Source organism: Myripristis murdjan, chromosome 21, assembly GCF_902150065.1.
Source record: "Myripristis murdjan chromosome 21, fMyrMur1.1, whole genome shotgun sequence".
Taxonomy (NCBI): domain Eukaryota; kingdom Metazoa; phylum Chordata; class Actinopteri; order Holocentriformes; family Holocentridae; genus Myripristis; species Myripristis murdjan.
Genome location: NC_044000.1, coordinates 27477072 through 27493467, shown reverse-complemented (window position 1 = coordinate 27493467; position 16396 = coordinate 27477072). Strand labels below are relative to the sequence as shown.

Below are 16396 nucleotides of genomic sequence, written 5' to 3'. Positions count from 1 at the left end.
GCGCCCTTTCATGTTACTACTCCAATCCCCCCGCGGCACCAGTCGGCCGTGGCACCGGGGCACCATCAGGCAAGCCGGCCGCTCACCTGTCAGATCCGGCAGACCTGACCGGGTGGGCGCGGTACCGGCCGGTGCCGTGGCCGGCCCGCCTGATGCCGGCCAGTGCCGCGGCATGTGCAGGTCAATGCGGTAGTTTAGAAAACTGGCGATTTTTTTTTCCTCTCGTGCACCTCCAAGTAGATTGCGCCCTGGGCGGTTGCCCACACTGCCCATAGCAAAAACTGTCCCTGACGTTAGGCATATCAGACAGCGTTGCTGTTGAGTCTCCATCGTTCACGTGTGTTCTGTTTACATCTTGAGGCTTCATTTCAACCCTCTTTTCCGGATGGAATGGTGCTACACATGTCATTTTCGTCTGGTTGCCATGGATACATGATGCTCCATTCTGTAGAGCGGTGGACTTGGTACGGCGATAAAAAGCATATGCGAAACCGAGCTGCTCCAGTTGAAAATTGATACATTGTATATTGGGTCGACCCAAATATGTGTGAAAACACCCTTAGTCTGATCTATCGGAACCTCTCTCTGCATTTCTCTCCGAAAACCTACAACAATGGATCTGATCAGCTGGTCTCTCAAGGCAATTGATCAAATTTTCTCTACAAGAAAACTGGGCAAAGGAGAACCCGCATGCTCTGCCGGAACGTTTGCCGCCAGGTACACCATCAACGCCTTGTTGGCCCCCCACCCCCTCTCCCTCCCGTTACAGTGCAGGTTGTGGGTGTGGAGCGCTGTAGTGGCTGCATACGCCCCTCGTCTGTGCTGGGACACCTCCCCCTCCCCGAATCCCTTCCTCTTTCCACATGTGCAATGTCTCGAGTCATGCTGTAATGCTAATATGTGCTTATTGTGCTGGGGTGTGTTTTTTTTCCTAATGCCATGTTGTGCTCCCCTAGGAACCCCTCCTCCCCAATGTCCTCCTTTCTCATCTAATGTAAGGGGCGCTACGCACGCTGGCTGACCCAAAGCTCTCTCGATCCTGTAACCCTGTATTTGTCATTTCTTTTTTGTGTTTCTTGGACGGGATGTAACTTAAACTTAATTTCACTATACAACCTGTTGTATAATGACAAATAAACTTCCTTGAATCACTTTCTTCAGGCTCATGCCCAGCCACCAGGCACTCACCTGCACTCATCAGGAGCGACATGCTACATGCTGTAAGCTCCTGGCAGCACAGCTCCCAGGGTCACAGGGGCACACAAAATCCTCCACCATGATAAGTTTGTGATTCTAGGAGGGGGCATAGGGAATAATAAAATGAAAGAAAAAATGAATCAGCATTTTAAAAAATCATAAAACAATGAAGGTAAAGCGTAAAAACAATGGGTGAATCAAAACTTAAAATAGATTTAAAACAGACAAACTTACAATAGAGCAGTGTGAGATGCAATTGCAACACAAGATAATAAAGTGCCGTATAGCACAGTAGGTCAGATTGAAATTTTGCATAAAAATGAAATAATAATAAATACATAGTGATTAAAAAGAAGATACTGTCACAGTTTATGCAGGCAGATAAACCCAAAAGGAAGAGCAAATAGGAACTGAAGTAAGAAAAACAATTTATTGCCAAACTCAGGTAACTGGCAGGTTACAAACACAAAGTGCAAAACACAGGGAACATAACACTGCAACACCAAGGTGCTTGGACAATGACCTGAAAAGACCTGAACTGAGTGTGTTGTTGTGTGTGTGTGTGTGTGTGTGTGTGTGTGTGTGTGTGTGTGTGTGTGTGTGTGTGTGTGTGAATGGCTGAATGTAAGGCAAACACTGTGCAGTGCTTGAGTAGTCCATTAACATTTTTAAAAATGTGGTTAAAAATGTTTGAGGAATAAAAGTAGGATTCAGGATTTCAGATGAAGGCAATTTGACCTAATAGCATTAAATGCCAAAAATATTTGACATATTCCAAACATTCATATAATATTTAATTATCTTTAAAATGTCTTGTATGTATCTGAATGTGAATGGTTGATATTTTTGATATTTTTTTCTAACACCTATCTATATCTTGGTTTTGCTCTAAATTTAAATTCCTATATGAACTGATGCCACCAAAAGAGACATATAATGTGTCAATAGACAAAAAAAAATTGAAAAATTGAAAAATATTAGTGCTTAAAAAGATTAAGTGCTTTGAGGGGCACTGAAGAAATGCTTTCCATTAACATTTTCAAAAATGTGGTTAAATTGTAGTAAATGGGCCAAACACTGAAAATCACTGCTAGAAAGGGCAAACATTGCCAGCATTGTACCAAGGGTCAAATGTGTGGCAAAGATGAAGGCTTTTTGTGGATGATGTGCAGGCCTGTGTAATGTCAGTGTGGTTTGCAGCAGTGACTCCCTTGACATTCACTTGCATCTTTCAGGGGGCAAAGCACACAGACTGCACAGCCCGAGCTTGACATGTTGCTGAGATACTTATGTACTGCTTTCCATTCATTGAATAATCTATTCAGGGTCTATTTCAAAAAATAAGGTCAAATCTGTGGAACACTGCTATGTGCCATAAAGCAACACAAAATATCAAAAACAAGACAGAACTTACAGACAGCATGTACGGTGAAAGTGAAAGCCAGAAGACAACTTTTGTTCTTTCAATATAATTTTATTTGGTTGACTTGTCGGTGGTCCATACAGGGTCCAAAGCCTTTAACAATCAGGGATACGGTTTTCTGGCTGCATGTCTGTCCTCTGAGGTCTTCACTTCATGTTTTGATCAAGCCAGCCAACACACTGAGACATAATAATACGAGAATGACTGATTCAAGATCAAGATGTCATTGTCAGTACAATATCTCATGCTGAACTGTATTAGAGCCAGTCATATCTTCCATTATACATGAAAGAATCATGTTGCTTTCTCATCTTGCTTTCTCTGCATGGTTATTTCATAATAAACAAACAACTGCATGGTTATTTCATAATAAACAACAAAAGGAGCTTACTTAGTTCTAGCAACAAAAATATGTCTTTATTAAAGTATAGTTTCCTTCATGACCTCAGTCTACTGTAGATAAATGTGAGTCTTCAAAAACAGTTTACACACAGATAAAAAAACGGGCTTTTGAAGATTTCCATTCATAAAGACTGAGGTCATGGCTGGACCCACAATTCAGTGAACACATAATTTTTTGCTGAAGCTACAGAAGCTTCTATTTGTTGTTTATTGTAAACAGTTTGCCCTGTTGAGCCTCCTGCCTCTACCTTTTTGGTTATTACATAAGAAATGCTTGCACTTCAACAAAAAACAAACAAACAAACAAACAAAAACATGTTAATTTGTTAAATTCTTTTGGCAGAACAAAATCTTGAGCTGTTTAGAAATTTCTTTCATTTTCAGCCCATATATGATTGGGTTGAATAGAGGATGATATATAAACATTGTAAAGTCATTATTAATTGTACAGACTTTGGCATTGCAGATTCCATTCTGTTGCTGATAACATCAAATACACACAAGGTGGAGAAGCTGATTAAAACCAGTAGATGTGGTACACATGTCTGGGCTGCTTTTTTCTTGGCATCTGCAGAACTCCGGTAGGTTATTACAAGTATCTTTGTGTATGTGAAAACTATGAAGAGGATAGGCACAAGTGCAATATTCATCATAATGATTATACCATATATATAGTTGACTACTGAGGTCACACAACCAAGTTTGGTAATTGCATTGTTACAAAAAATTCTATTCAAAACAAATTTACAGAGTTTTTTATTGTCATTATATGCAATCAGAACTGATCCGGAAAGCTCAGCAGCAGGCAAAAGCCAAGCCAAAACCAGAAAAATTATAATAGTTTTTGTTGTCATGATAGTTGAGTATTGTAGAGGTTTACATATAGACACATACCTGTCATAAGCCATGGCTGACAGCAGTAAGAAATCTGCTCCACCAAGACAGTAATACAGAAAAAACTGAAAGAGACAAAGTGGATAAGATATGGTCTGTTTTTCAGATAGAAAGTCCATCAGAAGCTTTGGGTAGATAGCAGTGCTGAAGAAAATAGAATTCAGTAACAAGGCAGCAATGAAAATGTACATTGGCTCATGGAGGCTTTTGTGAATACAGATGAGGCACAGGATAATGGAATTGCTGCAGATTATCAGTAGATATACTGTGAACATGATGACAAAATAAAGATATCTGTATTTGTGCACTTCTACATGCCCTCCAAGAGTTATATACGTTACATTAAACTCATCTTCCATTGAGGCTGTGGATATTAAAACGTTAGTGGTTGAAATGCAGTGAATATAACAGGCAGAAGTGAATTATGAAGGAAATGAGATATCTCACTTTTTATATTCTTTTCAGCATTAACATATACCTACCTCTCCAGCGTCCAGGAAGTGAACTGTCTGAGTCTGTGGACGATGGGCTATTTTTATCAGAATGGATCATCCTCTATGGATCTCATTAAACACTTCATCAGGACCCATCAGCAACTAACAGTTTAGTTTGAATCCCTGTAAGACTGGGGTTAGAGGTCAAAAGTAACCAGTGACATACCTTGCATGGCAGCCCCTGCTATCAGTGAGTGAATGTGAGGTAAATATTGTACATGAAACTGAACTAGTTTTTCCTGTTAAAGGTGGCGGCAGTGTGTCATGTAAAGGTGTTACAGGAAGAAGAGTTTTTGTTGTTGTGGGTGTGTTTGAGTTGCGAGCGCCATTGATGGCATGTGTCTTTGAGCTGAAAGTACCGCTGAAAGTAAGTATCTGGTGTTCTATGGCCAGTCTCCATGGTGACTGTTTAGCAGATAGGCGTGGGGTGTTCAGGATATCAGGCTGTACAAGGCTAGTGTGGCCGAGATCAGTAGGCCACATGGAGAAGACATCACTGTAAGTCCGCAGCAAATGGGCCAGCCCACCACCTACCGTCATTCTCTGACAGGCCAGCACAGCTCTCATCATACAGGACCTGCAGGTGACTGGGGACAGAAACAGGGGCAGGGTTAATAGGTTCGAGCACTGCTGTGGCTCCTAGTGACTGGAAAACCACTTCTCTCAACACCTTTACCAGCTGAAGGACAACAGGCATCACACCATGGTTGAAAACGGGATGATGGGGATGCTGGTGGACAGTTGTGTTCTCACAACAACTCAAGCCATCAGGACATGGTGCCTCAATGAAACCTAATGAGAACAAAACACAAGACAGCGAACCCATGTAAACAGAATAGCACAGGCCACCCATCTTACAAATCAAACTTCTGAGTGGGTGAGAGGCCCAGTTAGAAGTCACTCTGGGTGTGTGTCTAGGCCTAAATGAGTATAGGGAGGAGTGCATGTGTGCCAGGGTGGGGTGAGGGTCTGTCAGTGCAGTAGACAGCCCAGATTGCTCTATTTCCATCACTCACTGGGTTTCCATCCACCTATTTTTATTCGCATTTTCAGAAAATGCGAAAACAAACTTGGATGGAAATGCCAGAAATTCGAAAACGGCCGAAAATTCGCAAAAAAGTTTTTACGCTTGGAGGGGGTGGATTTCTCAGCGTATCGATAAAAGAAAATGCGACTTTTTGCTGTGGAAACAGGTTTTGCGAATAAACGATGACTGGACCGGATACCACGTCACACTTCTACGCTACAGTCTTATTATTAGTTATTATTATTATTATTATTAGTCTCTTATTCCTTATTTAGGATGGTTCGGTACAAAGTTAGCGCTGCCTAAATAGTAAGCAGACTTCTCCCAAGAGCCGACAAGTTCAGCAGGAATCTGTCCCTGATCAGCTGTTGAGTGTCAGCTGAGTGTTTGTTGTTGTTCAGTCGACACACAGACACTATCTGATGACATCATCTCACGGCGCACTCTTCTCCCAATAATCGCAAAACAAAATTAATGGAATCGGGCATAAATTCGCATTTTCTTTGGCGCATTTTGACAAAATTCGCTCAAAAATTTCGATGTATTTGGATGGAAACCCAGCTACTGTTGGAGAGACACCAAGGGACATAGACAGTCCTGGTACTGCCTGGGGCTCCTCACTTTCCTCAGTCAAAGCCCCCCCAGCCGAACCAAGTCTCCAAGCTTGAATATGATCAGTCTCTATTTCCTGTCATACTGATATTTCTTTGTTTCATAGCTGGCTGTTAATAGATAGATAGATAGATAGATAGATAGATAGATATACTTTATTGATCCCAACCAGGGAAATTCTGGAATATATCTAATATCTGGCGCACATGATCATACGTATCCTTCAGAGCAGCCAACAGCTCAGACTTGTTTACTTCCACAGTCTCTGGAGTGGGTTCCAGCTCCGGTTGTATCCACAGGTCCAGTGGTGTGTTTAGGTCCCTGCCGTATAGGAGGAAAGCAAGTGTATCGCCCATAATTAGATGAGAAGCAAATTTTTTTTCTAGTGGAAACCCTGATTCCACACATATCGAAAATGTAAAATGCATCAATTCCTTGTCAGACACTGGGTATTTAGAACAGCAAATGTAAAAGCTTTCATGAACCAGATTTTGTTTTAATCTCTAGTATGTCATTGCATCAGTAAGTGATGGAGTCGAAAGTTGCAAAACAAACATGTATTTATATGAATACGGCGAGGATTATCCTTTGAGGTAAAAACATTAATCAAAAATGGGGGCTTCACAGTTAAATTTATATTTGCTCGTAAAAATCAATAACTTTAACAGACGGTGACAGAGCTGGAAAAAGAGAGATGCGAGGCGGGCAGGTAATGGAAAGACGGGGATGAAGAAGACGAATGTAAGGATAAATGCATGGATGGATGGATGGATGGATGGATGGATGGATGGACAGATCGATGGCAGGTAGCTCCAGCGACATTCTAGCAGCCAAGACTGGCCTCACTGTTCTGAGTGTGTGATGCGGCTGCTCTCTTTCTCTATGCCAATTGTGTGAACGTTCATTACGCCTTCGCGCAGCGCATTTTAAAGGTGAGGACAGGGGCTCATTTGATTGGTTTAAAGTGAATCGGCTGTGTCAAACCCACTCCACGCCTTCTCTCCTCCCTTGCGCCAGTAGGAGGAACGGCGCAGTAGTTGCGCCAAGGCGCACGGCGTGCCAAAATAGCAAAATCCACTTGGCCACACCCAGTTGGCGCAGCACACCTGCGCTGCGCCTCCTCTTCGCCTGGTCTGCGAAAATAGAGCCCTAGGTGTTTTGGAGCATTGTTTCTGGCGAAGACCTCAGCAGTTGCCAGACACTCTACAGATCTCAACCCTCTTAGTGAAATAGTCTATAAAGGCTAGAATGTATTCATTGCCTTGTGAAGACCTGGGGAGGGGCCCACTGAAGTTGACTCCATTGAACGTCCAAGGTAACGAAGCCACCTCTGGTTATAGGAATCCTCCAGGCTTGCAGTTAGTCAGCTTACTGAACTGACATGCATATGTCAGTTCTCTTGATGTCACTTCTCATGCAAGGCCAGTACACCCATTTCTGATGGTGGTCCTGGGTCCAATCCTCAGGTGACCTGCCATAGGGTGGTCAGGAAAGTATCCCAGCAGGGTGCTGCGGAGTGAGGTTGGCATATATAGATGGAGATCCTTATAAGGATAAGTGACAAGAGGATCTCTTGTCTCTGAAGTATACATGGCTATCATGAACCCTGTATTCTGAAGAATCAACACAGGAGTCACTCTCCAGCATGTAGCAAACTGATGGCTGAGTCAGCATCCTGTAGTGTGCACAGTTGCAAGGCTGTAAGTGAGCACCAGCAAGGGCTAATTCCTGAGGTTCAGTGATCTCACTGTAGCATAGCTGGGTCATCTCACTGGGTGAAACTGGGCTGCATGATAGTGAGTCGGGGACAATTTGCTGTTCCAAGGCACCACCAGGCTAGCCAAGGGGATGGCCACAACATCAACCATCGCAGACTGTTGTGGTCTGTCACTACTGTTAAATGGGTCCACTCAATGTATGGCCAGAAGTGTTCCCATATCATGCTGAGACACTCCCTCTCTGAGATGGAATATAACTGCTCCGACTTGGACAGGGTGCAGCTCGCACATGCCACTGCTTTCTCACTACTACTATTACTACTCCTCTTCATCACCTATGGGACATAAGGCTTCAGTGAGGGCTCTCCATTGCATTCGGTCCTTGGCAGCATGTTGCGCCGCTCCCAATGACAGCTTCATCTGTTACAGCTCTTGTGTCACTGTTCTGTGCCAGGTGGATTTGGGTCTCCCAGGTTTCTTTTTGCCTGGTGGTGTCCATCTTAAGGCTCATCTTAAGGTCCTGCTCCATCCTCAGCACATGTCCTAGCCATCTCAGTCGTGTGTTTAATGTCCTTGGTAATGCTCTGGCTTCTTGTTTTCTCATACAATTCATTGTTGGAGATTGTGTCAGGCCAAAAGATCTGGCATATTTGCCTGAGGCATCTGCTGTGGAACACTTCCAGTCTCCTATTGTCAGTTTTGATCACTCGCCAGCTCTCTGACCATATAGCAGGACAGATTTGACATTGCTGTCATATAGGAGCATCTTTGTTTTAAGGCTGTACTGTTTGGATCTCCAGATGGAACAGAGTTGGGAGAATGTGCCCTGATCCTTTCCCAGCCTTGTTTTGATGTCTTTTGATGTCCCACTGTCCTTACTGATAAGGCTGCCCAGGTAGGTGAAGTTGCGTAGTTCCCCATTCACAAAGATGGGACTTGCGGGGGTAGAGTTTACACACATCACTTGAGTTTTGGAGGTGTTAATGCAGAGTCCGACCTGTGTGGCAAAGCTGTTGAGCCTGTCAGTCTTAAGTCATGTTGATCTTTGGTGGTGTTCCGTAGGAGTGCAGTATCTTCCAGAGGGTGTTTCTGTGAATACTGTCAAAAGCCTTTCTAAAGTCCACAAAGTTGATGTAGAGGGGTGTGTTCCATTCTAAGCACTGCTCTATGATGTTTCGCAGAGTGAAGATCTGGTCCATACATCCTCTTCCCTTCCTGAAGCCTGCTAAATCCTGTCTAAGCCTGGTGTCAATGGCTGTCTCTATCCTGTTGAGAAGGACTCTGCAGAACAGCTTCCATGGAATAGATAGAGGAGTTATTCATTGCCAGTTGTCACAGTTCTTGATGTCACCTTTCTTGGGGATTTTGACTGTAAGACCTTTGGACCAGTCTTCAGGGATGGTGTCACTGTTCCAAATGTTTTGGAATAGGTCAGTCAGAATGCGTTTTGATGTGAGAATGTCAGCCTTCAGCATCTCAGCATGGATTGAGTCTATTCCACATGTCTTGCCACGGTTCAGAGTTTGGATGGCGGTTTTAACCTCTCTAGGGTCGGGGGGGTTGATGTTCATTTCCAGGTTATCCTCTGTTGTTGTGATGAGGGCTGGTTGTTCTGGCTCGGGGAGGTTGAGTACTTCCTGGAAGTGTTGAACCCATCTGGTTGTTTGCTCACGCTCTGTTGTACAGATGTTGCCATTCTTGTCCCTAACGTGGGTCGACTGGTTTGTACATTTGCCGCAAAGTCGCTTGGTGATCTTGTATACTGTGTCCAGATTTCCATAGGCTGCGGCCTTCTCGGCTTCACCTGCCAGGGTTCTCTCCTTGTGCTCCTCTTCACCTGTCTGTCCTTGTTTTTATAAGACAAGTTGGCTTTCTCGAGAAGTCGTTGGGACTTGGTGTTCAGTGTCTTTGCCTTCAGTTTTTTGCCAGGTCAATCAATCAATCAATCATACTTTATTTGTCCCCAGGGGGGAAATTGGGTAAGGTGTTAGGAATTTGGAGTAGGTGTTAGTTGGTGTTAGATGATATCCAGTCTTTAGGCAGACTCTAGCATGCTGAAGCGGTTTCTGAGTTCCAACACAAACTCCTTGTTTTTCTTTGGATACTGGAGCTTCGCAATGTCCAGTTCCTTCTCCCGCTGGCCTTGTGGGACTGACTTCTTCAACTTGAGTTTGATGGTGGCAGCAATTAGGTAGTGGTTGCTATAGGCATCTGCACCCCTGTATGGTCTAACATCATGTAGTGACCTGAGCCATTTGCCATTAATTTGGTTCATTTCGTCAATTTGGTTGATGGTCCTACCATCAGGTGACTTCCATGTGAGCTTGTGGATGTTCTTGTGTGGGAAGATGGTACCATCGATGACCAGGATGTTGTTCATGCAGAAATCCACAAGGGTTAGGGTTCGGCATTTTCATTTCTTTCACCACATCCGTGCTTGCCTATTGCCCTCTCATTGTGAGAATTGTCGGTTCCCACTTTGGCATTCCTATCGCCAATGATAAGTAGAATGTCGTGTTGGGGTACCTTTGAAACCACCGTCTGCAGTTGTTTGTGCCAGTCTTCTTTAACCTCCTCCTCAGGCTCATTGGTTGCTGCATAGCACTGCAAGATGGTGAGTTTACAGTACTTTGAGTTGAGACGAGCTCGGATCAGCCTCTTGCTTACTAGTTCCCATTCCAGCAAGGTTTAGCTTTCTCCTTGGAGAGTATGATGGCTACACCATGTGTGTGGGTGTTTTTTTGCACTGCTGTCTCATGTTCCCTTTCGTCCCTTTCATTTAATAGCCCATGTGAACGGGTTCCCTTCCCTTCTCAGTGCAATGAGAGGTTCCACAACAGTAGCGTAGCCTTGGATGAGTCTACAGTAGGAGCCAAGTAACTGCTTGACTTGCTTGACCATATGGGGGCTGAGGAAGTCTTTAATGGCATTGACCTTGTACTTATCCAGGCTCTGGCCTTCTCAAGTGACCATGTAGCCCAGGTACCACAGGGAAGGTTTGCAGAAGTGACATTTCAATAACTGTAATGACAATCAGGCATCCTCCAGGTGAAGACTTTGTTAAGGTCCTCTGGGTATTGTGGGAAAGTGGGTGAAGCAATGACAATGTCATCCACATAAACCACACAACACTTTAAGGTCAGACCAGCCAGAATTGCATTTCTCAATTGCTGGAACGTCACAGAGGCATTCGACAGACTGAACAGCATCACCTTAAATTAGTATAAGCCCATGTGACAGATAAAACCGATCTGGAGTGAGAATCTGGAGCCATCTCTACTTGCCAGTATCCCGGTGAAAGGTCCAGAGTTGAGATGTACTTCCCCTGAGCCAGAAAGTCCAAAGACTCATCCATCCTTGGAAGAGGCTATGAATCTTTGACTGTGACCTTGCTCACCTTTCTGTAGTCCTTACAAAAGCTTGGTTCAGTACTTCCAGGACCCTGCCTGTTAACAATGTGGACAGCAGATGCTCACACCCCATTAGCAGGCTCGATGCTACCATCAGCTAACATCTTAGAGACCTGTCCCCTGATAATCCTACTTTTCTCCGGAGAAGTTTGGTAGGGTGGCAGGCACACTGGTTCAGCTGAGCCTGTATCTATGGTACGCTTAACCAGTCAGGTGTGGCCCATTCTATCATCACAGAGGTGAGCGAACTCTTCCAGAGATTGTGAGATTGTGTTTTGAGACAGCCAGTTCCACGGGGTTGAAGTTATAAGGTCTCACTTTGTCATCTGATATGCCACACTCCACCAAGGCTGAGGGTTGTACTGCTGAAATGTTAGCTTCCAAATCCATAATAGCTTCCAGAGGGGTTTCTTCAAGCAGAACCTTTGCTTTGATAGACTGACTCAGACACCTGCCAAGCTCATGCTGCACAATGTTGACTGAGGGGCCAGTGCTAGAGAAGTTTCCGTTCAGATTAGACCCTTTTGTATTGCCACAGTTGTATTTTTGGTACCTGCAAGGACAGGCCCCTGGGTCCAGATGTGTTGCTGTCCTGTCATGTCCCAGGCAGTAGTACTTTCAGGCTCATGATCAGTCCGGGCCGCTTCATTTATCTCTGACTTCGACCCACCTTTTTCTTGTCTGTAGCTCATGTAATTACAAGTGGTCACACCCGGGGTCAGGAATTTGAAACACTGCAGCTTCTGGCACATCTGGGCTCAGGGGCAATCTCAGGCCTCTCCAAAGACACCGGGCCTAAAGCCCAGTGTAATTTATGAACTTTGAGTAGCAGGTCAGAAATTGACCGCAGAGTAGAACCGTAGAGTGCGAAAAGGTCAGAATTGAGTCCAGGATGCCAGCTGCAGTTGCATAGCCGTGATCCAGTTCTGTGGTGCTCTTGCCAAATATCTGGGCAACTCCATGAATAGCTGGGCACACAGGCCACAAGTTTCCATAGTCAACAGTGGATAACACTAATAACAGATTGTCTTTTACTCTTGTAAATACAGATAACCAAAGTCAAATCACCTAGCCTTCAGATCGCAGGTGTTTAAATGTAGTCCCAAGATGCCACTGCTGTGTATTTCCTCTTCTGAACTTCACCTGTGGGTGCCAGCAGTGAATGGAAAACCAAAATCCAGGCCAGGTGTTATGTCCCTCCCATGATGCCGTACACAGCGTGTACAGTCACTGAGCCACCTCACAAAAACACAGCACTGTAAACATCCTCACTGTGGTCCATAGGTCTGTCGCTCCTGTCTATACTGTTCAGAATGAGCCAGCAACTCACAGCTACCAGCCACCTCGCAGGCCGCAATTATAGTCCCTGCAGTTAGCAGCTAACAAAAGTGTAGCTTAGCACCACATATATCCACTGGAACACAGTTGTTGCACAGAGATAGCAGTCCTGGGATGCAAACTTTAGCGTCTTCAGTTTACTCACTTGAAAGATTAGTTGTTTTGTTTTGTTTTTTGAACAGTTTGTTAAATTGGGAATCACTGTGTAACTGGCAATATGATACTATCACAATATTTTACCCACAATAAAAATGGACAGCAAGATTCTGCGATATGAGATATAGCAGGATAATCAGCAATTATACATGTTGATATCTTTAACTGAACAGGGGAGCGTACTACAAAAGAGGCAAAATAATTTTTCAATAAGCAGAAATCAGTCATGCTTTTCAGTGTTTTAATCCACACCACAACTGCAATGTGAATATCGGCAAAACAGTTTCAGTTAAAATACCCAAAGGCAGGGAACAAAATACGTCTCACAGGATTTCAAATGTGCACCTGTGCAAATGAAGTTGAAAACTGAAATATTGATACTTGGCACAAGTTTATTTCCAGCATCTCACAAGAACAACTGCCCCCCTCCTATTCAGCAACTGAAATAATTCAAATGCATGAAAGTTCACTGTGTGACTGCCAGGTGGGAGTGGCAGACAGTGGCTTTACCCCCCCCCCCCCCCCCCCCCCCCCCCCCCCTCTCCTTACATGGCTGCCTCAAATTTAGCAGCGGAGCACGATATAAACCTACAGCACCTTAGTGTTGCCTTTTCAGTCCAACAAAATTACTTTAAAGAAATTTTCCATCTGAAACTACTATCTGGAATATTACTCTCATGGATATGTAAGAGCTGGATATGTTTATTACATTTGCACCATTTACTAGTTCCTCAGTTGTTTTGCTGGCATATTGACACATCTGTCCTGCATGTGCGTGCTTTAATTGCCAATAGGTGGATTGTTTTACTGTTTATCGTTTTGTATCATCAGACAACTGAGGCTAACTGTGGCTGTGGTTGTGCATGTCACGTGCACAAGCTCATCTTGTCTTTCTTGCAGGTACACATGAGGAGGTGTCCACTGCAGTACAGCTGCCTCTGCAACACTGGTACACAAACGATGAAAAAATATCAAATTTAACCTGTAAAACAAGCACACATTGGCTGGTATAATTATCACTGTTTACTTGTGCTACAGCTAACCACACTGTAATTTATTGCATTCATGGTGAATTGTCTCCAGCCAGTATACTGAACATCACAGTCTGAATTACTGATTTTAATTCTATGTTTAGCTCCAGGTGACGCATCAGTGCAGTCCAGCAGCAGCAGTTATACAATATTGTTACCATCTGAAATTTGAAACTGGTTTTCTTTTGGGGGTTGGGAGATTATGTCAGATTAGATTTGATTCTATCAAAATGACATAAAACCATAAAACTGTACTGTTATGTTTATCGTGTTATGCTGTCTCACTCTGTCATTATCTGTGTCCAGCTCTGGTGTAGTGTTGGAAATCAGAATGCAAAACGCAACAGAAATAGTTTCATTTGTGCTCGTCCCTTACGGCACCATAGAACACCTGCACAGGTATGCGTATTTCACCGTGATATTATCTGTGTACATCTCAATTGTGTTCGCTAACACTTTGCTCATTGTGGTCATATGTGTGGAGAGAACTCTGCATGAGCCCATGTACGTGTTCCTCTGCAGCCTGTTTGTCAATGAAATATACGGCAGCACGGCCTTGATGCCCCAGCTGATGACGCAGATGTTTTCCGAAACTCATGAAGTGTCTTTCGTCCTCTGTCTGCTGCAGATGTTTTGCCTGTACACCGCGGCATCTGTCGAGTACTGCAACTTAGCAGCCATGGCTTATGACAGATATGTTTCTATATGCAAGCCTTTACACTACAGCGTCATCATGAACAGCAGGAGGGTGTGTGGGGTGGTTTCACTCGTGTGGAGCTACTCCTTCATCAGATTTTCACTCACCATGTCTCTGACTCTCCCCGTAGCTTACTGCGGGAACTCGGTCAACCAAGTGTTCTGTGATCTCAAGCATGTGAACAGTTTGGCGTGCTCGGACAAATATTCAAGAAATATTCACAACATAGCAGCTGGTTTTCTGTCCATCCTCGTCCCTCTTGTCTTTATCGTCTTCTCCTACATCAGGATTTTAACTGTGTGTCTGAAAATGTCCAAACAAGCCCAGAGGAAGGCGATCAGCACTTGCACTCCACATATCGTGTCTCTGCTGAACCTGTCCATCGGCTGTTTCTTTGACATTGTCCTGAGCAGATTCAGCACAGATCGAGTTCCAGCTGCGTTACGCATCTGTTTGCCGCTGTATCTCTGCTTTGTTCAGCCACTTTTGAACCCAGTCATGTATGGGGTGAAAACGTCAAAAATCAGAAATGTGTGCAAAAATGTACTGCTCAGATCAGGTCAGGTTCAGGTAAAATGTCAAGACAGAAACTGAGTAGTTTCCTCAACTGGATGAAGCATTACATGTTAACATCGCTGTCCATTAATGCCATAATATATATAATATGTAAGTGGAAAATACTTGAATAAATCTGCACATTATTTTACAGTTTTAGTGTATTTTACAGTTTTAGACATATGTGTGGAAAATAGGAATAAAAATCAGACATTTAATGTAAGAACTTGTCTCATCCAAACTGCTTTGAATGCTGAGGATTCCCAACAATATTGCCGAGAGTGGATTTGAATAAAAATCAGGACTGTTTAATTTGACTGAATAGAGTTAGTGAATGATTTCTTTTTCTTTTTTTCTTTTTTTTTAAATGTTGGCTCATTGAGACAAGTGACTTTTATTATACACTAGCATTATTTGTAGTTGTATACATTTTTCTTAATAAAATTGTACATATTACATGTACATTCAGCTGTTTCTAAGCAGTAATTTCATCTGAAGACACAACGCGAGCTGCTAGGCTCAGTCGGTTCTTTGTTCCCACCATGCCTCCTTCAGGCACAACAGAAAACAAGGATTTAACTTGTTTTTCAGGGATGGGGTAACAAAAGGATGTCTAAATTAAAACTAAACTAAATTAACTGTGAATCTGAATGATATAGTACACCATTCATTTTAACATTTAATAATATAAGAAGACAATCACATTTCATCATCATCCTGCCATCATTGTCAGATATGCTTCCAGGCTGCTTATCATAGATGTGAGGTAGTTGCAGACTATTTCAGGTTGCAGTCTCGGTTGTAAATGTTACACACTGAAGCCTGATCCAGTGGCTCTCAATCTATTTGGGCCCAAAAGTCAAACCAGAACCACAATGCACGCCCACTCACGGTAATCAATTATGCAGATTGTCTCAAATGTCATGATTATATTGTCATTAGAGATATTTCCCCTCTATGGCACACTGACAAATCTGCCTGTCAGAAATTAAATCTGACAGGCAGCAGTGGCATCACTCATCAGAAATATACAGTCCTGCTACACAGTGTATGTTATTGTATAGGGATGACATCATTTGTTCTTCATCTTGAGGGACTTACATAATATTTTCTTATGAGATTTTATGTCTCCTCTAGAATGGCTCCAGTTTTACTTTTTATTAATACAAAGTCTACTAGATGGAGTTGAGGTTTTAATATGCATAATGCTGGACCGCAGTGTGGGGTGTTTCCCTTATGGGTGACATTTGGAGAAAAAAAAAAATCTTTCCAGTGCAAAAATAAGGAAGATTAACTTTTTACAGTGGAAGAAAATTAAGTAACAAGACCAAAAAACACAGATAAAAATTCAATCAGTAAAGGCTGCTGGGCTGCAGTCTTCCATTCTACCACAAGGTGGCATTAGAACACCTCTGTTGATTGTCTGTGTCTGTATTCACCAC

General features: G+C 43.3%; 2 protein-coding genes across 2 annotated transcripts; one reads left to right on the top strand and one right to left on the bottom strand.

The window, feature by feature from the left end:
- Positions 1-3402: 3402 nt before the first annotated feature.
- On the bottom strand, positions 3403-4275 carry LOC115379809 (olfactory receptor 10AG1-like). Its single transcript, XM_030080718.1, has one exon. The coding sequence runs from the start codon at positions 4273-4275 to the stop codon at positions 3403-3405; it is 873 nt and encodes a 290-aa protein (XP_029936578.1).
- Positions 4276-14033: 9758 nt separating this feature from the next.
- LOC115379507 (olfactory receptor 142-like) lies at positions 14034-14993 on the top strand. The gene has a single exon (XM_030080218.1). The coding sequence runs from the start codon at positions 14034-14036 to the stop codon at positions 14991-14993; it is 960 nt and encodes a 319-aa protein (XP_029936078.1).
- Positions 14994-16396: the final 1403 nt, after the last annotated feature.

Coding starts and splice junctions, on each gene's coding strand:
- LOC115379809 (XM_030080718.1), bottom strand. CDS start 4,275: ATGGAAGATGAGTTTAATGTAACGTATATAACTCTTGGAGGGCATGTA.
- LOC115379507 (XM_030080218.1), top strand. CDS start 14,034: ATGCAAAACGCAACAGAAATAGTTTCATTTGTGCTCGTCCCTTACGGC.